General features: G+C 42.4%; 1 protein-coding gene across 4 annotated transcripts in view; it reads left to right on the forward strand.

Annotated features, from left to right (window-relative positions):
- Positions 1-21,884, forward strand: part of SMARCA2 (SWI/SNF related, matrix associated, actin dependent regulator of chromatin, subfamily a, member 2) — a 172,936-nt gene that overhangs the window by 59,155 nt on the left and 91,897 nt on the right. For all 4 annotated transcript variants that reach the window (XR_009541587.1, XM_060155018.1, XM_060155017.1 and 1 more), the window contains exons 13-19: positions 1,840-1,940; positions 3,377-3,524; positions 7,325-7,488; positions 8,830-8,896; positions 9,545-9,655; positions 12,521-12,763; positions 14,114-14,227. Coding sequence is in view for 3 of the 4 variants with exons in the window: in XM_060155018.1 (XP_060011001.1) it covers positions 1,840-1,940; positions 3,377-3,524; positions 7,325-7,488; positions 8,830-8,896; positions 9,545-9,655; positions 12,521-12,763; positions 14,114-14,227 (948 nt within the window). In the remaining variant the exon portion in view is untranslated. The remainder of the gene's footprint in view (positions 1-1,839; positions 1,941-3,376; positions 3,525-7,324; positions 7,489-8,829; positions 8,897-9,544; positions 9,656-12,520; positions 12,764-14,113; positions 14,228-21,884) is intronic.

Genomic DNA, 21,884 nt, shown 5'->3' on the forward strand with positions numbered 1-21,884 from the left:
TTTGGGAAAGGCAATTCCATGCTTCTAAGTCATTTACACTGAGGGTTAACAGCCTAAAAATGTCTGAAGTTCTTTAGTCCTTGGGCCTGTTTGAAGCTGTAAGTGTGGAAACTTAGACCAAAAGGGCAACATGCACTTGGTTTCATGGGTTAATGGATCCTCTTGGGTTTTTTCTTTAAATGTGATTCTTCCTTGAATTCTTTGGATATACTTGTTAGCCACATTTGTCAGTCTTTTGGAAGGAATACTCAATATATCCAGAACCTAAAATGGTAATCTTGGATACTTTTAATAGAAATTAAGGAATAATAAAGGTATCTTTTAGATCAACTTTAAAATCCTTAACAATTACAAATAGAAGGATTAAAAGATTTTTATCTCCTTTATTAGAGCATTGTTAGTGTATAGTCATTAAATCTGGTGTTTACCAGTGTAGGGGAATCTTGGTTCAAAGAATGCCGTGGCCAGAGCAGAGCAGCCTTACCAATAACAGCTCACCAGAATTTTAAGACCGTTGTTATTTTCTTGTTTTGTGGACCTGTGTTTTCTAAATTAATCTACTGTGGACGCTTACTGCTTTTGCAAAGAGGAAAGATAATAGAAGTTACTTTTTTTTTTTTTTAGAAAAAAAGCATGCTGTTAACAAGCAAATACTTTTGGAGGCATGCTTTATTTTATTTTATTTTTTTTAATAGGCTACTCTTTCTCTGAGGTACTTGAAACTTACAAAATCAATTTTTAAAATGTCTCTTGTTTCCTCGGATGAATGGGCCCATAGATGATCCGTTGGAAGAATCTTCTCGTTGAGTCTGAGAGCCAGGGAGGGACAGAGATGAGGTAGAGAAGGCGGCTCAACCCCCAGGTGCCCTCCTGAGACTGGCAGCTGCAGACAGCTCCAGAGAGCTGGGACTAGAGTGAACTCTGACCTGGGGGTCCGGAGACCAGGTCCCCATCTCGTGGCGAGTCACGTCCCCCCTCGGTGCTCACCTGGATGTGAAAGAGCTGTGCCAACTCCTCCGTTTACCCCTTGTGGCTCAGTGATCTGTGGTTGTAGATTTGATTTTCAACATTACTATCATGTCAGTTCGTATTGTTTCATTCAAGCCTGATGGAAAAGCGTGGTTCTCTTTAAGCCTACTTCTAAAGGAAATTCTCCTGGATCATCTGGAAAGATTCAGCCTTCAACACCAGTGGGTAGTAGTGGGCATTATGGGTATTTAGTGAAGCTTCTCCACAGGCCAGCAGAACGAAGTACACAGTTGCGAGGTGGGGAGGTGATGAATCCTTTGCCATGTTATTGACAGTTTTAATCTAAATAGCCAGAAATGTGGGCTGTGAAGCGGCCACAGAAAGCACACACAGAAGGCCACATGCTCACGAGCTCCAGTCTCTCCACTGTGAAGACGTGTGGGGCCATCAAAGGCCCACTGGCATCATCAGAGACAAGGACAATACTAAGATCCCTCCAGTTGGCTTTGGAGAGAAGGGTGTAGAAGGTCACCAAGTTAGCAAGAGCAGATATGGTCTACAGGACTCTCTGATGACCAAATAATGATAGATATCCATCTTTCTGGCATGATTTTTACATATTTATTCTTGGGAGCAAGGGTTCCAGGGGATCCTCAGAGGGTTCCTTTTGTTCTTTCATTCAGTGATGTAAACAGCGATGGAGAGGTAGGTACTGCCTGGTGGAAGTAAGGGTTAAGTTTACGTCCTCCCTCAGTTGTGTGCACCTCACTTGGGAAGTAGAATACTATTCACTCTCTTTTCAGAAATCGCCAAGCCTAGGGATTCCCTTGTTAAAACGGAATCACCCCCATATCTTTGTTCCTTCCCCAGGATGAAGAGGAAGAGTCCAGTAGGCAGGAAACTGAAGAGAAAATACTTCTGGATCCAAACAGCGAAGAGGTTTCCGAGAAGGACGCTAAGCAGATCATCGAGTATGTGTCTCTCAGAGTTTTGTCTCTTGCAGATGCATTTCGTGAGGGTTGCGCTTTATTTTTAGTTTAGAGAAGTTTGTCTAAGGAAGGAAGGCGACCTCACGCCCATGCTTCACCCAAAACGCCACCGTCAGAGGCCACCAGACTGTCCCACTGCTCAGCTCCCCCCTTGCGCCCTCCCCCACTTCATGACTTCCTCGTTCCTGGGCTCCTCACGTGTCACGCGCTTCTGTCCCACGTGGAACCTGCCCCTCCAGCTGGCTGCCTTTCCCGCCTTCCTTAATGGCGCCAACACCCGCCCAGAACCCCAAGTGAGAAACGTCTTCGTTGCAATAGCTGCTCAGCCATGGACTCCCCTACCCAGCTCTTTTCTTTTTATTAATTAATTAATTTATTTTTGGCTGTGCTGGGTCTTCGTTTCTGTACGAGGGCTTTCTGTAGTTGCGGCGAGTGGGGGCCACTCTTCATCGTGGTGCGCGGGCCTCTCACCGTTGGGGCCTCACTGTTGTGGAGCACGGGCCCCAGACGTGCAGGCTCAGTAGTTGTGGCTCGCGGGCTCTAGAGCGCAGGCTGAGTAGTTGTGGTTCACGGGCCCAGTTGCTCCGCAGCATGTGGGATCTTCCCAGACCAGGGCTCGAACCCGTGTCGCCTGCATTAGGTCTCAACCACTGCACCACCAGGAAAGCCCTACCCAGCTCTTTGCCTGTGTAGCTCTAGTGTTAAAAGAAAACTGTGGCGAAACACTATGCAAAATAGAATATTTTAAAGTGATGAGATTAAAAAAAAAAAAAAGCAGAAATAGACATTCTAATATTTTCTCCTTTTATTCCAGGGCTGTGTGCCCACTTCAAGAACCTGTCTTTTATTCATCTGCCCCCAGTTTCTTCACTGAAGGTTTTCAAGACCCCCCTCAACGGCCCCTCACTGCCTGTAGAATAACTCAGTAGTTGGTTAACAAGACATAGAAAATGGAAGACGACCTCTCCTCTTTCCTATCTCTTTAATGTCACCTTTGGCCTCCCTATCACTTGTCTTCCAAGTTTTAGGCGGTGTTCTGTGGATAGGATTTATCTTTGTACTTCAAGGGCCTAGGACAGCTTCCCTGGCAAAGTGTGAACCTGCAGGTGTACGATTCACGCTCATAGCAGTCCCTTGAGGTCGAGCGGGCCTGCGTTCAAATCCTGACGCCACCACCTTTCATGTGACCTGGGCAAATTCGTGAACCTCTCTCAGCCTGAAGTTCTCCACAGGCATGAAGTGGGGATGGTAACAACAACGTCTACCCTGCTTGCTTTTCGCGAGGATTACAGATAATATGTTTTAGCTGCCGGGCATGAAGTAGGTGATAAATAAAGCTCTACTTCCTGCAGCTGTTTTCGGCTCTCCATTCATGCGCCAACTTCTCTGTGTGTGACTCTCCACTTTCTCTGGCCCAGGACAGCTAAGCAAGACGTGGACGATGAGTACAGCATGCAGTACAGCGCCAGGGGTTCCCAGTCCTACTACACGGTGGCCCACGCCATCTCGGAGAGGGTGGAGAAGCAGTCGGCCCTCCTCATCAATGGGACCCTGAAGCATTATCAGGTAACTGGCGTGGTGTGTGTTTTCTCGGCAGGTCTCAATCTGTTACCTAATTTTGATTAGAGTGTGTTGTGCGCATGCCCGTTGCTGCAGAGAGTTGACCATGGCAAACATTTGGGGTCGCATTGCTTCTAATATGGCGATTCTCTCCACTGTGCCTGTAATTTTTGTTTTAGAGTGTTCCAGTTTACCGTCTTCCCTAGAGCGTACCCATTTTCTCTTCTATGGCTTTGGGATGGATTGTGTTTTCAGAAATCCTGGGTTAACTTTTGGAACCCCTTTACCGTGGATCTCTTTGGAATGGAAAACCCAGCCACATTCTATGAGTGTAGGGAACATCTGTGCCTCTTTTTTGAAGTAAATGAAGTATGTATTTCTTCAAAAATATCAGTGGTGTCTGTAGTTTAACACTATGGACTCAGCTACCTAGGAGTTGCTAGCTACCACATTTACATGCTTTTTTTTTTTTTAAGACACATTAGAGTGGTGAGCATCCCTGCTTTGATGAAAACTACGCTGTAAGCATAACGTGTGTTTCATTTGACCTGTCTAGAATGAGGTCAGCTCCTGTCTTCTACCTCCTTCTACTTCACAGTGTTTCCCAAAGTATGTTCCTTGGAACATTTGTCCCATGAGATAGACCTCCAAAAGAAAGGGAAAAATAAGTTCTGTGGTTAAATAAATATGGGAAATACTGTCAGATAGAGCTTGGATTACGGTATAATTTACTATTCCAAATTTGGATACTTATGAGAATGAACAGTGGCCCTTATTACTGATCATAGGTGTCACCCAGGACTTCCCAAGCCAACCAGACATCTGGGCACTCTAGCAATGACCCTTCTTGGTAATCCATGGTGTGTGTCAACACACGCATGGGCTCTGCAGAAATAAATGTGTAAACTCTAACTGCATATCAGCATCCTGCAGTGAAATATCTTTCACTTCGTATTTCCCAAATTTCTCTGACGACCAAACTTTCTTTTCATGTATCATATACCTGTTCACATCCTGTAAAATTAGGGCCCTTTGGAATATACTTTAGGAAGTATATGCTTTAGGCCAACAGTTCTCAAACTCTCTGAACTTGGATCCACTAAACTCCTAAAACGTGGCACTGTGTTGGCTGCCATTGCATCAGGGTGAAGGATACAGAGGCCACTACTACAGTACTGCCTTGATTTGTGTTAAAGTGCCACCCACTACTGCTTTTGCATCATCCGTGCAAACGTCAGCACAATATAAAAGGCAAATAATACCTTAGTGTTAATAAGAAAATCATTTTGACCTTGTGGATCACCTGAAAAGGTTTTGGGGACCCTCAGGAGTCCCTGGAGCACACTTTGAGAACCACTGCTCTGGCTGCAGTAAGGTCATGTTTTCTCCGAAGACCATGCTACTTTCATGAAGTTCAAAGTTGTTTTCATCTGATTTGGCCCACCTGACATAGATGTTAACTTGTAGTTGGTTCTGATGAACTCTTGTATGTCTGTATATGGCAGGTGCATCGTTAGATTACTCGTGAATAACTTTTAACGCTACATTGATTTCCTCCTGCCATCCAGCACCTTTGAAAGCATTCTTTGTCACTGTCTTCTCAAAGCTACCTCCTCCTACTTCCATATGTGAATTTTTTTTTTTTTTTTTTTGCGGTACGCGGGCCTCTCACTGTTGTGGGCTCTCCCGTTGCAGAGCACAGGCTCCGGACGCGCAGGCTCAGCGGCCATGGCTCACGGGCCTAGCCGCTCCGCGGCATGTGGGATCTTCCCGGACCGGGGCACGAACCTGTGTCCCCTGCATCGGCAGGCAGACTCTGAACCACTGCGCCACCAGGGAAGCCCTCCATATGTGAATATTATGGCCTTCTTCCTCTACTGGGCTGCTGTAGATTTCCTGAACATACCTTACTCTGCCCGCCTCTGGGTTTTTGCTTCATGGAGTTTCTTCTTCCTGGTCTCTGACCATCCATATCTACCTGATGAAATCTTCTTTATTTCTCACAAACCAACTGAAATTGTGGCTCAAAGGCTTCCCAGATCATTGTATCCATGAGTATGCTTTCTATCGTCTTGCTCCTTGACAAGTTTTTGTATTGAAAATAGTTACTTAACCTTGACATAGCTGAGGCCTTCCTGCTGCTTCCTGGAAAGCCACGAAAGCTTGGCTCAATACCCAACTCCTCCAGTTCCATGGTCTAGGAAAGTCCAAATCACTTCCCACTTTTTTTGTGAATTTCTAGTCCCCTCTGCTGCCAGTTTCTGCTTCTGTTTTATCTGGGATTAAGACAGATGCAAAATTCAGCCCCTTTGCCGATTTTCATTAAAAAAAAAAAAGAAATCCACTACCACCTTAGCTGAATTTCCTAAAGGTCTGGTGCTCTCGGAATCATGTTGCAGGTATGCATGTCCTCCCACCCACCACTAAGAGTTCCCGGCATTCCCCTTCTGCCCCTGTGTCTTTTGTGCATCCCCGTGGGACCTCTTTCAGTTCCTCTCATTTCTTGGTGTTGCTGCTCTTCTGCAAAAACCTTTAGGATGATTCGGAGTCTTGCATGGTATGAGGCACCCTAAGTGCTTATCCAAGTATTTCTTCAAACCATTGCAGTACTCTTCCCAAGAAAAATTCTGGCCCATACAATTTTATATGTATGACACTGGCACTGCCAACCACGTCTTGGTGCGTGAATGGCTTACCGGGTCCTCTGACTGCAAGCTTCTGAAGGGAGGCGTGCATGTTACATACCTAGGTTTCCATCTGCTCTAGCTCCTTGCGTGGTCCATTTAACAAATACTGAAAGTAAAAGAATCACTTGCTTTGTTTTTACATAAACCAAATTAAAATTAACATTTCCCTAAGCATAACTTCATTAGCAAGCTAAATTGACTTTAGCAATTATATACAGATAGATAGATAGATAGATAGGTAGGTAGATAGATAGATAGTAAACAGAGAGAGAGAGAGAGAGAGAGAGAGAAAGAGAGAGAGAGAGAGAGAGAAATACGATCCTATCACTTAAACCAGAATCTGTGATATGGTGGTGGAAGGGAATTAGTGGTTGGAGAGGGAAGTTGAACAATGTTGTATTTTCACCCAGACTTTCTTGTGTTTAACATGGAAATCCAAAACTGTGTCTCTGGTGCTGTGCTTTTGTTCTTTAAAAATATGTTGAACATGTTTCCAGGCAGTCAGCTGCCCTTGGGGAGCATTTACATTGCAAGTTTCCATGTGATGCCTGGGAGCTTTCTCCGCCAGGAAGTGCCCTCCTGTGGGCCCAGCAGGTGCCCCTGGCTCCCTGGTCACTCTGCGTCCTCGCTTGAGGGGATCCCACCCCGGGGGGCCGGGAGGCTCTTCGTCACCAAGAAGGCTGTTTCTAATGACCTGTGATCTTCGTGCCAAACCTGCCTTCTGGTTTGTTTTTCTTTAATCCTCATGGTGGCTTTTTGTGCTTGGAGTGGTTGGAATGGATTTTCGTTTGGGTTTTCTTCATTTATAATAATTCTAGAATGTCATGTACTGTGAAATGCTAAGTAGGGATGAACAGCAAAGCTGCTTAAAGTCCCCCCAGTATGCTCCAGCCCATCACTTCTAAATCTGATTAGCACTCAGCACCTGCCAAGCATCAGGGGCGATTACAGGCTCATATATGAAATTCTCTTTGTGTTGGTGCTTCCCGTACTTTCCTACTGTGGGAAATCCAACGTACAGCACCGAGGAGTTAAGAAGTCACAGCCTCACTTGCTTTGTATTAGTATTAATTACCTGTGCAGATCTTGGATAATTGAAGCAATTACTCTTCATTTCAGCTCCAGGGCCTGGAATGGATGGTTTCTCTGTATAATAACAATTTGAACGGAATCTTAGCTGATGAAATGGGGCTGGGAAAGACCATACAGACCATTGCACTCATCACTTATCTGATGGAGCACAAAAGACTCAATGGCCCCTATCTCATCATTGTTCCCCTTTCGTAAGTAAAGCCATTTATTCTGCAGTTATCTTTCTTTATGTTGGAGCTTGCCGTATTCATAGTTTGTCCTTGTTTTTCCCTTAAGGCAGAATTGTAGCCTGTAGTGGGATTATCAAGAGCATATAATCCGGATTTAGGTTTTCTTTTCCCACCCTTTGATTGGCTGCATAAGCACAGGATGAAGTGATTTTTTTTCAGCCCTTAGCATTGCGGTCTACACAGCCTGCACACTGTGCAGTGGGTCTCATTCTTCATCACGCCTAAAGTGGTTCATGAAGCTGAAAGGTTTTGATTTTTTTTTAAGATTTCTTTGATTTTTTTTCTTTTTCCATTTCCAAAAGGTTATATATATTCAAAAATTATATATTCTTAAATCTTCCTTTAGTGTCCCTCTTAAAGCAGAATCTAAATCAAAATCGTAACTGAATTTTGCATTAAACCGCCCTCAGTACTCGCAGTTTATCTGCAGTGACTTTGTCGCTTTGTAAGGATGGGTCTTCACTGTTCTCCATTAAATTCCCGGTGCCTCGCCCACTGCATGGCTCCTCGTGGGTCTTTGGTGGATACCCCTGAGGGAAGGGATACCTGTTCAAAACCGCCCTCCTTGGATGGGAGTGTGTCTCTGCCTGTGGGTGTGAGGTTGCCGTTCTGTTCACTGAGATCCTCTTCTAGATCTCAGTGCTAATTACAGACTTGGGCCTTGAGAAAAAATATTGTTTTAGTATTTCCTTCAAACTTTGTCTAAATGAGTTATTTACAGACCTCTTTAATCCGTATTATTTGAATCCGTGGAACTTAGACACCCTTTCCATATTATCTACATCTTGAACATATATTTTGGGTTTTATCTGTGTTTTGCATGTTCTGACTCATATGTTACATTGATGCTTTCAGGGATTTTGCCTTTTAAGGCATTTAATATTTTTCCCCTGCCTCCTCTTGACAGATTTATTTAGTATGTTCATGTGCTTCTGTCGTTTCTTTTTCCTGACCCAACTTTTCTCTGAACTTTATATGGCTGTTTCTGAAGAGTCCCCAAATCACTCTGGTAATTGCTGTTTTTCAGTGTTAAAATTAAGATGTTTTTTGCCATCTATATTCATGCATTCTTTAATTTTTTTTCTCTTATGAGATTTCGTGTGAACCCACAAACAAACTTGTCATGCTTTGTGGCAGCTTATTTCTAACTTATCTCTTATTTCCACACCTTTAAAATGAATATGCAGTTGAGCTATTTTATATTCTCTAGCCCCTTTCAAGGTGAGACCTAGAAGAACGCCTTTTTAATCACTGATTTTTATACAGATGTCCCTCTGTATTTTGTTTTCTTTTGTTCTATAGGACTCTATCTAACTGGACATATGAATTTGACAAATGGGCTCCTTCCGTGGTGAAAATTTCTTACAAGGTTTGGAATCCTGTATTTATTTTTTGCTTTTCCACATTTATATATAGACCCTATTTTCTTCATTCCCTATGCACATCTGTGAACTGTATCTGGTTGTAAAGTTTTGTCATGTACATCATGTACTGAACAGTGAGAGTTAATCATCCCAAGAAGATTACTGTAATAAACCATAATTACTTTCAGATAGTGAAACGCAGAAGAAAATTGTTAATTATCATATTGCGAGGTTTCTGATGAGAGTAATACAAATGACAAATATCACACATCTCGCGTGCTGCTGCCATGCCCACTGTTCCTGCAAAGTTAGACAATTACCCGGGCGCCCGCTGGACGCTCCTGTAGAAATGGAGCCTTTCAGCGGAGCAGCGGGTTCTCTGCTACCTTGGGGTCACCATAATTTCCTTTTCTTTCTCCCCCGCTTCCCTCGGTCTGCAGTGGGAAAGCTTCTCCACAAAGGTCTGAAAAGTGTCCAGACGTGTGAGCAATTTTGCCAGGCACTTTCTTCCTGGATAATGGATCTGTATATGATAATTGCATGTATGTGCAGTCCTTAGTCACATGCCTGGGCTCCATTAAGCCTGAGTAGTGAGAGACAACGCACGCCTCCTTCCATCGGGTAATATACATCTGTATTTTCTTCCCATTCAGGGCACCCCTGCCATGCGTCGCTCCCTCGTCCCCCAGTTACGGAGTGGCAAATTCAATGTCCTCCTGACTACTTATGAGTACATTATAAAAGACAAGCACATTCTTGCAAAGGTATGTTTAAAAAAATTCTCTTATCTCTAATTATGGACCATCGCAACTGGAGTGTAAAGTGTTCCCCAAATTATACTCACTAGTATAATTTGCTCGTTAGATGGCTGGTCTCTCTCTCTCTCTCTCTTTTTCAGTCAGATGTATTTTGGTCATGCGTTTTTCATTTTATGTATGCTGGGGTTTTTTGTGTTTTATTTTGGTGGTGGTTGTATGGCACTGATCCTGGGACTCTTACCTACCCTATCCTATCATAGTTTATGCGCTGACATCTCTTAAAAAAATTCACCTGGGGGCTTCCCTGGTGGCGCAGTGGTTGAGAGTCCACCTGCCGCTGCAGGGGACGCGGGTTCGTGCCCCGGTCCGGGAAGATCCCACATGCCGTGGAGCGGCTGGGCCCGTGAGCCGTGGCCGCTGAGCCAGCAGGTCCGGAGCTTGTGCTCCGCAGCGGGAGAGGCCACAGCAGTGGGAGGCCCGCGTACTGCAAAAAAAAAAAAAAAAAAAAAAAGAATTCACCTGGGTTCCTTCAACTCTTTTTGTCTCTCCAACAGCCCTGAACGTCGTGCTTATGGAAGAAATAATTGTTTTTGTTGCCCTGGGATATTGTCAGCAGCGTAACGTCATTTCTCTTATGTCTTTGTCTCTCCAGAGATGAGTAGGCATTTCTCCATATGGTCTTCTCCATATGAACATTTATCCCAGCTGCAGTTTTTGTGCTATTCCTGTTTTATGTTTTTCCTGGTGAAATAATGGGCTATTATTGTTTGAATTACTCTGGGCTCTTTCTGTGACTATTTGGAGCCGGGAAAGAGTCGTTTTCTACCTGTGACCTACATGTCTGCTAATTTGTATGTCCTAAGTTGTCCTTTAGCCAAAAAATAGAATTTTTTTCTCCATTTATATCATCTTGTGTCCTAATATATTCATGTAGAATGATAGGAGGAGTTTCTGTCATAGAGGAAGCATGAAAACTTAATTTTTTTTCCTTTAGTAATTTCTTTTACCCTGTGGTGTTTTGAAAGCACTATAATCTGAAACTAAGTTATGGTCAGAATCGAACAGAATCACTGTTTCTGGGGTCTGTTCTATCTCTGCATTAAACCTTTGCCCTGGGAACAGAGTTCTGTTCATGGCCTCCTAGGAAATAACATAGAGGAAATGGGCTCCCAGGGAAGGTTTGTTTAATCCTTGAGACGGCACCAGCAACAATGCTGTGTTCCTCTTCCTCACGCTCCAAGATGAATTTGGTGGTGTCAGGAATGACGTGTTTTCAATATAACTGTGGGAATGTGTTTGTACATTTGAGATCCCTTAAAGAAAATTCATATCATGTCTTCTGCCTATGTATTTCAAAATTCATCAGAGACGCCTGGTAACGAGGTGTGTTGCTTTTATTTGTCACTGGAGAAATGAAGCTCTAGAAAGGGGTAGTCATTTTTTTCTGAGTGCAAGACCTAATTAGTAGTAGACCCGACAGCAAAATCATAGGCCTCTGATTCCTTGTTTATTATTTCAGAAGCTAAGTTAGGTGGGGAAGTAGATTTAGAATGTTGACTTAAATACATTTTTATCTCCTGGCCTCTTTTCACGCTATTGGTAACTTTGGGACAATTGATCGTACAACTTTAATTATTCTTAAGCAATTTTCTTAGAGGTAGCAGAGGAAGGAAAAAAAATTTTAAAACTCTGGGAGTTTCTTTTACCCGAACATCCCAGCCTGACTGATGATTTTATTCCTTTTCCCGGGACTTCACTGGTGCTTCTAATGAGGAAGGAGAGGACTTTACAGAACGCTTTGCCGTCTCCCTCCTCTCTAAGAGCTTTGCAGCGGGATCCAGGGACATCTGAGCACCAGATGCTTTTCTTGGCCATTGCCACTGTTTTGTGGGGAATGGATAGGCTTAGTGGGATATTCCTCATTGTTCTCACTTTGAGAAACAATGACCTTGGAGAGGGCTGAAGGGTCACATGTGAGAGGGGAGGGGGACTGTGTGTAGACTTAGGAAGGAAGATCGTGACATATGGTCACATTTTTAATTTTTGAAGTGATAGTTATGCTGGTGGAATATATTGTGTTTAATTCTGAAGTTTTGGCATAAACAGAGGAATGCTATTTTAGCACTGCCCTCTCTGCCAGTAAGTCTCTCCTTTCATTTTAGACATCTTGAAATTGGGGTCCTAGACCTGGCAGGTAAGGAGTATGTATGAACTAAGAGAGTCCGGGTTGCCAGATCTTCTAACGTTTTAAAAGAAGCTGGATGTCCAGATTTTTATGTGAAATGTTCCAATTTTTAAATGTTAGCAACTAAGTTCAAATTAAAAAAAAAAAATTAACAAAAAAAAAACCATGAGCCAAACCCTGAAGGTAGTAGTCAGGCAAGGCAATAGAAAAAGGGCACGAAGCCAGAGTACTTCCGCTGCAGGTGCCTGCTGACGCCATCTTGGAGAAATCAGTCATTAACCTGTGCTTCAAGTGAGGAGCTATATTCTGTACTTAGTAGGAGCAGAGGTAACAGAGCCATTAAATCCGGCATAGCTGACATGACATAACATTAATAGAAGGAGTATTGGATGGGGAGACACAGGAGCTAATTCTGGCCCAACCATTTCATTCTGGGCCCAAGTTTCCGTCTCTGTGAAAGGGTAATTTGGAATCACATTCTATCAGTCCATTCCATTACTACATAGTGCACGATGATCTGTCAGGTATGGGAAATAGACTGTTAAGATTCTTTTATGCTAAGGAATCTCATGTCATAGCTTTTACCAAGCATGAGTTCTTTGGTTTTCCACATCACCACTCGCCTCTTAGAAGTAGTTGTGTTTTCCCTTGTTCACCGCATGTTGGTCCTTCCTCTTGTGTTATAGATTCGGTGGAAATACATGATAGTGGACGAAGGCCACCGAATGAAGAATCACCACTGCAAGCTGACTCAGGTCCTGAACACTCACTACGTGGCCCCCAGAAGGATCCTCTTGACCGGGACCCCCCTGCAGAATAAGCTCCCGGAGCTCTGGGCCCTCCTCAACTTCCTCCTTCCCACGATTTTTAAGAGCTGCAGCACATTTGAGCAGTGGTTTAATGCTCCATTTGCCATGACTGGAGAGAGGGTACTGGCCTAACTTTTGTTTTTCCCACTGCATTACAATGAAATGAAATGAAAAGACCTAAAGCTGAGAACACTAGAGCCACAGAAAACCCATAGGGTGGTTTACAGTGTTGGAAAGTATCAGGAAGCCAGTCAGTGGATGTGTATGTTCTCACTCCAGGGATATTTTTCCATCCAAAGAAAATGGATCTAATAATGGATGTAAGATCTAGGATCTAGGGTGTCCTAATCCCATTGTCTTTTGCCAGTGTGTTAACCAGGCCAACAGAGGGTGTTTCTGGCTGGTGGAGTGCTTAACTGCTACAGGCCACAAGGAGGATAAATGCAGAGATATTTGTTCAATCTATTTAACCACAACTCAACCAACCGAATATAAACCTTAAAAAGAAATATTTCCTTGTTAGAAACTTGGGCTTCCCTTTAAACCATTTCCACATTAAGAGCTTGTATGTAAAACCGAACTGGTTTATACTAATTTTCTTTACACAGTGTTTTCAGGTTTTATGTAAGCCTGTCTTGTGTGTATATAAATAACTCCTCAAACCCTGGAGTAGCCATTTTCAAATTTCTTATTATCGTTCCTTCCACTATAGGAACGAAAAGCCACTTAAAATGCTTCAGGGAAATTTATGTTGGAACTATTTGGCCCTTTAATTTTGAGATGTCACAGGTACATTAGCCTTTTGTTAGGAATTCACGGGCTTGCCCATTTGGAGAAGGTAACGTCAATCAGCTCTGCCCCCTAGAGGTGAATAGAGGAAGGTGAAAGAGAAAGCGAAGGAGTTATCTATAAACAGGACTGAACTTGAACAAGATCAGAGCAGAGCAAAGGAGGATGCAGGTAGAGGGGCTTAGAAAGCCACCGATGTAACCTGGATCCACTCTTGTTCTTTTCAGGTTCAGGCCCTGTTCCCTTGGTATGTTTCTGCATCTGAGACAATCAAAGTTAAGAGCCTAACTTAATGCTTCCGTTTGAAGGAAGAACGCATTAACTCTTGCCCTTTTACTCGTGTTCTACCTCAGCCTTTAGTCAGCCCTTACTGCAATCATATCCCATAAAATTCTGAGCTGTTAACACTCCTGATCTAAAACTGATGGCTCTGGGCCGTTTTCTACAAAACTCAGCATTCAGACCAAGACACCCATTTAGAGGCTGTTCTGTTACCACCTGGTAGGAAGGTGGGAACAGCATTCTGAGGTGTACATGATGGGTATAAACCTAGCCTTAACGCACATAAAATTTCAATCATATATTGAAACCAATAATAAATGTAACATGAAGAGTCATTGCATGAGAGATCTTTTTTTTAAAAAAAGCAAAAGATCAAATTCATCTAAGGTTCTCTTATAGGTGGACTTAAATGAAGAAGAAACTATATTGATCATCAGGCGTCTGCATAAGGTGTTGAGACCATTTTTACTGAGGAGACTGAAGAAAGAAGTTGAATCCCAGCTTCCAGAAAAAGTATGTTGCAAATTCAAAAGTTGTGGTTTCTTCCCCTGCCAATACATTTGGACTACCTGCCCCTGAAATTGTGTTTCGGAAACAGCAGGCATGTATTTTAGTTCCAGGTAACTGGGAAATATCTTAAAGGATTTTTTTTTGTTAGATGGAAGCTAGATTTAATGTAGAGAGAGAAGGGAAATTTTAGCATTTCATCTTGGTTTCCAAAAGTTTGGGGGCAGATTTTAAAAAATAACCAAATTCATTAAGTCTCATTACATTTTAGCTTTAACTTACATTCACTTAACATTACATGAATTAACATTCTGTTTTAACTTTAGATTTTTTCTTTTTACTAACCTCGTTGAGTTCACTCTTGCGGGCGCCATAGAAATGTTCTGCTTTGAGCCACATAAGCCTTTGAGTTTGGGGCTTGTATCAGTACCAAGGGACTTGGTAAACATTTGCCAGGTTTCCCGGTAATGTGTTTACTATTGGATGCTTGGGATGTCATGGTTCTGATAGTAAGTGAAAACTAGGGTTCCTGCAAATTACAGACGCATCATCTAATTTAAGTTCCCGTGAACATTTTAAGAAATATTTTTCAGATGACTTTTTGGACACTGATTTTTCAGTGCTTTAGAATGTCTTTTGAGCCCTTAGCTCCACATTTTGGGGTTGGATTTGGGTTTTGGTTTAATATGTTTTTGATCATAGTTTGGAACCGCACACACTGGAGTTCTACGTTTCATTCTCTTAAAAGATAGATTGTTTGGCATTGTGCACTGTTTGTTGCATGAGATAGTTTGATGTGCGTTTTCTCTTTAGGGGAGCCAATTGTGAAATGTGTGTTTTGCATCATTGTGTTTTAATGACTCTATTTCTTGAACAGAGTGGTTCATCCTGCCCAGTTTTAAGTGGGATTGGCAAGATAGTATACAAAGTTGATCACTTTGCTAAGAGAGAATTTTGATCCCTAAGCCCCTATTCATTAGCAGTTGGAAAAAAAATTAAATGTTAACACGGTTCTTACACCATGCTTATCCCAGCAACAACCTAAATATCTGAGTATTTTATTTTGCTAGTGAATGCATCTTGGGGATTGAATGCCGTTGATATTTCTTTGACTTCGTGTGGTCTTGGCATCTTTGGGTAACCCCCTTTCTATTCAGTATGGACTTTAGTTACAGAATAAGCTGGGGAATGGGTACAGTGGTCATGTGGCTGCCTTGAATGTTACTGAGATCCTGCAAGTTATAGAGATGGAATGTTAAAGATTTTAATTTGTCCCATACTTCCTTTTGTTTCTTTAGAAGAGCTATAAAATAAAAGGCAATTAACTGAAGTTCTTCATTTATTCATTCCATAAAACTTCTTAATCTTGTTACTCATTACTCTGTATTAGCCAGTCCTGAATGGCTAATATAGATAGATATTTTAAAAACACATTACAAGTTGAAAGTATGCCCTGTTTTAAGAAAATCCATTGTATTAAAATCCAAACTTTTGGGCTTCCCTTGTGGTGCAGTGGTTGAGAGTCTGCCTGCCAGTGCAGGGGACACGGGTTCATGCCCCGGTCCAGAAGGATCCCACATGCCACGGAGCGGCTGGGCTCGTGAGCCATGGCCGCTGAGCCTGCGCGTCCGGAGCCTGTGCTCCGCAACAGGAGAGGCCACAACAGTGAGAGGCCCGCGTACCGCAAAAAAAATCCAAACTTTTGCAGCATAAGGATTATGGGGTGATTGGTTATATCACAAAGGATTCTTTGCTTTACTAAAATGTTTATTTCACAGCTCTTTTCACAAGAAAACTTCCTGAGTATTGATAAATTTTAAAAAATCTCAGATTAGATTTTCAAGAGCATGTTTCCGACGTAAAGTACACATGTACTGTTTAATATCCATATTTTTATATTGGAGGTATGTTAAACACCCTGTGTGTGATATACAGGCATACCTCATTTTATTGCACTTTGCTTCATTGTCCTTCATAGATACCATGTTTTTTCCCCCCAAATTGAAGGTTTGTGGCAACCCTGCGTTGAGCAAGTCTGTCAGCACCATTTTTCGGCATATGCTAATTTCATGTCTACGTGTCACGTTTTGGTAATTCTCGCAATATTTCAAGGCTTTTCATTATTGTTTTATGTGTTACGGTGATCTGTGATCAGTGATCTTGGATGTACCATTGCAAAAAGATGATGACTCACTGAAGGCTCAGATGATAGTTAGCATTTTTTAGCAATAAAGTATTTTTTGATTACCATATTCCCTTTCTTTTGTTGGTCTGGAACGGAACCCGCACTGTCTCCAACATATGACTGAATTATCTGTGGATAACTACCTTTACCTGGAGGCAACTTGGTGGAGTGGAAGTCATGGGCTCTGCCCGTCAGAGTGGACCTGGGTCCCCACTGCATTCTCCGTCTCATACTAGCTATGTGAGCTTGGGCAAGTCTCTTAACCCAGTGGGTGTCAGTGTTCTCATCAATGAACTGGCAAATAGACAATACCTGCTTCACAGAAGAGGATTGAATGGATGCAGTACTCGTAACACTATGCCTGGCACGTGGTCAGGGCTCAACTGGTGACAGCCGCTACCACCAGAGTCCTTACTTTCTACTCGCACTGCCGTTTCTGTTGCTGACTTCTGGTTCTGCTTCCCTGTTCACTTCAAGTTCTTTCTCGGTGTTCTCTGGTCCTGGCACTTTCTGTGTTCCTGCCCCGTCTCTGTCCCCATAACCTTTTCATGGCGAATAGGGGAACTGATCACTTGACATGTGTATGTAGCTGTTATTGATGTGGTTTGGCCAGTTTTCACTCTTTGCTCTTTCTACCTTGTTAGGATTTTTTTAATCTGGGGAAGATTGGCCATTTAAGTGTCATCCTTGGGGATAAGGAGCTTTCTTCCGCCACCATCTGCTTGTAGCCACAAACAACATATATGTCTTTCTCAGGCTGCATAAGGAATCTAGAAAGGAATTGTGGCCGATGGCAGGAAAAGGCTAAATATTTTATGGAAGTGATGCTCAAATGTTTTCATGAAAAAGAATCAGGGAAGTGGATTTCCATTTTATTTTCTAATTTACGTATAATAAAATTCACTCTTTTTGGTGTTATAGTTCTGAGTTTTGACAAATACATAGCTACGTTAACTCTACCCACAATCAAAATACAGAACAATTCTGTCTCCCAGTCCCCCTGACCAAAAATTTCCTAGTGCTCTCACTTTTTAGTCAAACTCTCCCTCTACCCTTAGCCTCATGCAACTGCTAATTTGTTCTCCATCCCTGTAGTTTTGCCTGTTCCAGAATGTTGTATGAAGGGAATCAGACAATGCGTCTCATCAGACGTTTTGCATCTGGTTTCTCATTTAGTGTAATGAATTTGAGATACATCCAAGGTGTTGGATGTATCATTAATTGGTTCATTTTTATTGTTGAATAATATTCTGTTATATTGATGCACCAGAGTTTGTTTATCCATTTAACTGAAGGAAATTTGGGTTGTTTCTAGTTTTTGATGGTTATGCATAAGTCTGCTATGAACATTTGTGTATAGGTTTTTGTGTGAACATAGGTTTTCATTTCATTTTAGTAAATATCTAGGAGTGGGCTTGCTTGGTCATATGGTAAATGTACACATAACTTTATAAGAAACTTCCGAATGGTTTTCTAAGGAGTCTGAACCATTTTGTAGTCCTGCCAGCAATGTATGAGCATTCCAGTTCCTCCACATTCTCCTCAACACTTGATATTTTCAGTTTTTAGCACTGTTGGCCATTTCAATAATTGTGTGCTGATATCTTGTGACTCGTCTTCATGTGTTTATTTGGCATTCATAGGTCTTCTTTGATGAAGTGGTACTTAAATCTTTGGCCAATTTTTTTCCCAATTATTTCTTTTCTTATTGTTGAGTTTTCAGATAGAGAAACTCTTAAAAATACAAAGTACCAGCCCTAGCCCCAGTAATTCTGTTCAGTATAGTGGGAGTGACCTCAGGAGTCTGTATTTCCTCAGATGATACCAAAGCAGGCATAGAAGGGCCACAGTTTGATAAATGCAGTTCTGCTTCATAGAAAAATTAGTTTTAATGAATGAGTATTTAATAAAAATTAGTTTTAATCAATGAGTATTTAATGACTTAATGAGTCTAATGAAACGCCTAATGAGCAAGAGAATATACTGTCTCCAGGCCCCTCCCAACACCACCACCAAGCTACTGGCATAAGATCCATTCCTTACACTTACGGAAGAAGGGCAGTTCATGGAAAAGGGATTACATAAAACCTAACTTAAGCTAAAGAAAAATTGATTTTTCGATTTAGCTCCCATTTGAAGTTGTCTGTGCTGACTTTCCCCTTTGTATAATTAAGAACCAACTGTACTTGCCATTGGCTGTGTGTGTGTGTGTGTGTGTGTGTGTGTGTGTGTGTGTGTCTAAATATACTAAAATATATATACAATGTCTGAGATTAACTAGAGGTTGACCTACCTAAAATCGACCCTGATTTTGATATAATCTGTATAAAACCACGAAAAAGCATTGTTTAGATGGGCAGCTTTTATATTCATTATATAAAAATTTAGAATGCTTGATGTAATTAATCATCACTTTGTTCCTCTCTTGCCATAGATTCTAGAACCTGGGACTTGCATAAATTTAATCTTGGAAATCTCAATTGACAAAGTGGTAATATATCACACACCGTAGTCTGGATTTATTGGTCTAATAATACCTCCTTTTGGAAGGGAAATTATAAGTGAGGAATAGTGTTTAGGGAGAAACTATGAATAAAGGTTGAAAACTTTTACAGGGTTATATGGGAGGAGAGTCTGGGCCAATATAACCCCCCAGTTTAGCTCCCTGAAGGGACCGATTTGATCATTACTAACATATGGAGTCTTAGGAGATAACTGTCATGTCCATGAGGCTGACACCCCAATTTTACATATAATTTGAAAATAATAGTCCCAGTGGCTCTCATAAGCCTAACGTGTTGGGAGAATCATCCCTATTAAAGAGTCATAGATTTTATTTCCTTCAACACCAGCATATTTTGAGGAACTTTCAAATTCATGCTCTAATCAGGGACCATCGTGTTTTTTGGAGGTGACCCAGACCCAACAGAGTTTGAGATGGCGCGATGATTACAAAGACTTTCCTCGCCTTGCCACTGTCAGTCTGCATGTCTGCTTTAGAATTCTTCAGTCTGCCCTTTTCTCAATGCATAGCTCTGATGGCTTGCTCTGTGCACTGCACTGCCCTTGGGTGGGGCTGGAAGGTGCAGGAGCTGTACCAGAAATTGGAGGCATGGTGTGAGATGTCACTGAACAATGGCATGACGATGAAAGGCAGCATCATCCACCCCATCAGGAGGAAGGATCCAGGCATTCAAGTGTTTTAGGACAGGGGTCCCCAGAGCACACAAGCGGGTGTGTGTGAGTATGTGGGGAGGTGCTTACTAGTAATCCACTGAGGTGTGCGAAGAAGATTTTAGAGCTTCCATTTATATTACTTTTTCTCTTAAAAATAAAAAAAATTAAGCTTTATTAATTTAACATACAGATGGACACTGGTACCCGTGTGGTGTGTATGCACATCAGAAAGTCAGGATACCTTGCTTAGACTGTATCGGTTGTCCCGGGCGGGAGTGTGACGGGAAGCACCTCCACCTGGGGCATCAGATATCCGCTCCCCGTCACAGCCTGGTTCCTGCGCTTTCTGCCTACTGTGAGCATTGCGGGTTTCCCCATATCCAGATAAAAGGATTTTAGGATGATCTCATTTTAACTAAACTGACACCCCCGACCCTCAGAATGAATGAAGGGCTTTAAAAGATTCTGCAAAGAATTGCAGGTTGAAAACAAGACGGATGACGTAAGCACAGATGGACGGTAGGAAAAGAGCAGTCCTGCCACCTCTCCTGTTCCTAGTGTGGGTTTTCACCAGCCCCATTATAACCCCAAAAATTAGATGTCATCAAATTGTCCTCTTAAAATGTAGATATAAATCAGCTGCCTTTAACATTGACCCCTGTCCGAAAGGTAACTTGTGTTTTGAGACATTAATGTCCGCGCGTGCGTATAATTCATAGTTAAATATATGGGCGTGTATTGGGAAGAGGCGCTTTAGCGTGTCTTCCTGGTAAGGAACTGCCATCGAAAAAGTTTAATGACCCCTTCTTTGCGGGAAATGAAAAGGAAGATTGACTTTGGCTGATAGATGTGATTGGGGAAGATCTTTCAAAGAGCCCTCGGGGAGAGTAAAATTTGGAAAGGAAGCCCTAAGACTAAGGACCCTCAGCCCAGGCCTGGGGAAAAGTACAAAGACAAACAAAACAGCTTGGACTTGTTTGGGAGGTTACAGGGAGCAAACGTAAAATATCGTCATGAAACTTAGGATGGTGATTTTGATGATGTGTATCAAACTAGCTTCTGGTACCCCCTAATGGTGCTTGGGAGGAGGGCTGGGGAGAACATCGCCTTCCTACAGCAGCCATCAGGTTCTAGGGTTGAGCTCGCTTCTCCGCTGACTTGGCCCCTCTGGGGGTGTTTGACATCCCTCTCTGCATGGCATCATCGTGCATGCCTCCTGCTTCCCAAACTCCCTCCCCTCCAGCTCTTAGCAGCAGCTAACTGATGGGAAGGAGGTTGAGGGTCCAGTCCCTCATTCTGGTTCTTCTGTCTCCTAACGCACTCACGAGCAAGCCTCAGCCCTCCTTTCCACATTCAGGAAAGTGTGCACAAGCTGGCTGGCAGGGAGGCCCAGGTGAAGGTGAACCATCAGGGCAGAACTGCGAAACCTAAAAGTCTCCGTGGTCATCCTCAGCATAGAGCTTAAGGAAGTCGAGTCTGGTTCGATCCTAACTGCACCATTAAATAGCTGCGTCGTTTCAACCCAGTCACTTAACCTTTCTGATGCTCAGGTTCCTTATCTATAAAACTGGAACACCACTAAATGTAACTCCCCTACAGCTCTTGTGTAGTGAAATGGGAGAGGGCACATAAAGCATTTTTGCACGGGGCCTGGTCCATAGAAAGAACTCAATAATACTAGCCCTTGGTGTCATTTTTATCATTATGCTTGTTAAAGTCTGAAGTTGTTTAACATTCTTCTACACCGTCATCAAGTTTCGTGGAGAGTTAACAGCGCTTGAAAAAGCCGAAGTACTTTAAAAACATGCAGCATCAAGTCTGTGGAGCACAAAGCCTGTACTAATGGTGCATCCTTATTTATTAAGCTTGGAGATGTTTTTTCCACCCTGGCCAAGAAAGTCATTAAAAACTAAAACAAGTCTATGGCAGGTCACTTGCCTTTCTTAACTTTTCTGCAGAAGAGTCCACCTTTCTCTAATCTGATATGGTGCATCAAAACGAGTAGCAAAAGGCTATTAGTTGCGGTTCTGGCTGGCCTGACGGGTTCCTTCTAAAGCAACAATCGAATGAATATTCAACTTCTCTTCATCTGTGACCTCCTCGCCCTGGCCCTCAGAGCTGAAAATAACCTGATCATTTTTAATCAGTTTGTTAAACATTAGGCAGCTTGCTGATTTGCTTTTAATCACATTCTGCAGATTTCTAGGCATTAATCTGATGTTTATTATGAAAATTTCACATTTGTATTCTGGGGATTTTTTTTAATAAAGAAAAACAATAATAGGAAATAATCAAGGCAGA

This window comes from Lagenorhynchus albirostris, chromosome 7 (assembly GCF_949774975.1).
Source record: "Lagenorhynchus albirostris chromosome 7, mLagAlb1.1, whole genome shotgun sequence".
In the NCBI taxonomy this organism is placed as follows: domain Eukaryota; kingdom Metazoa; phylum Chordata; class Mammalia; order Artiodactyla; family Delphinidae; genus Lagenorhynchus; species Lagenorhynchus albirostris.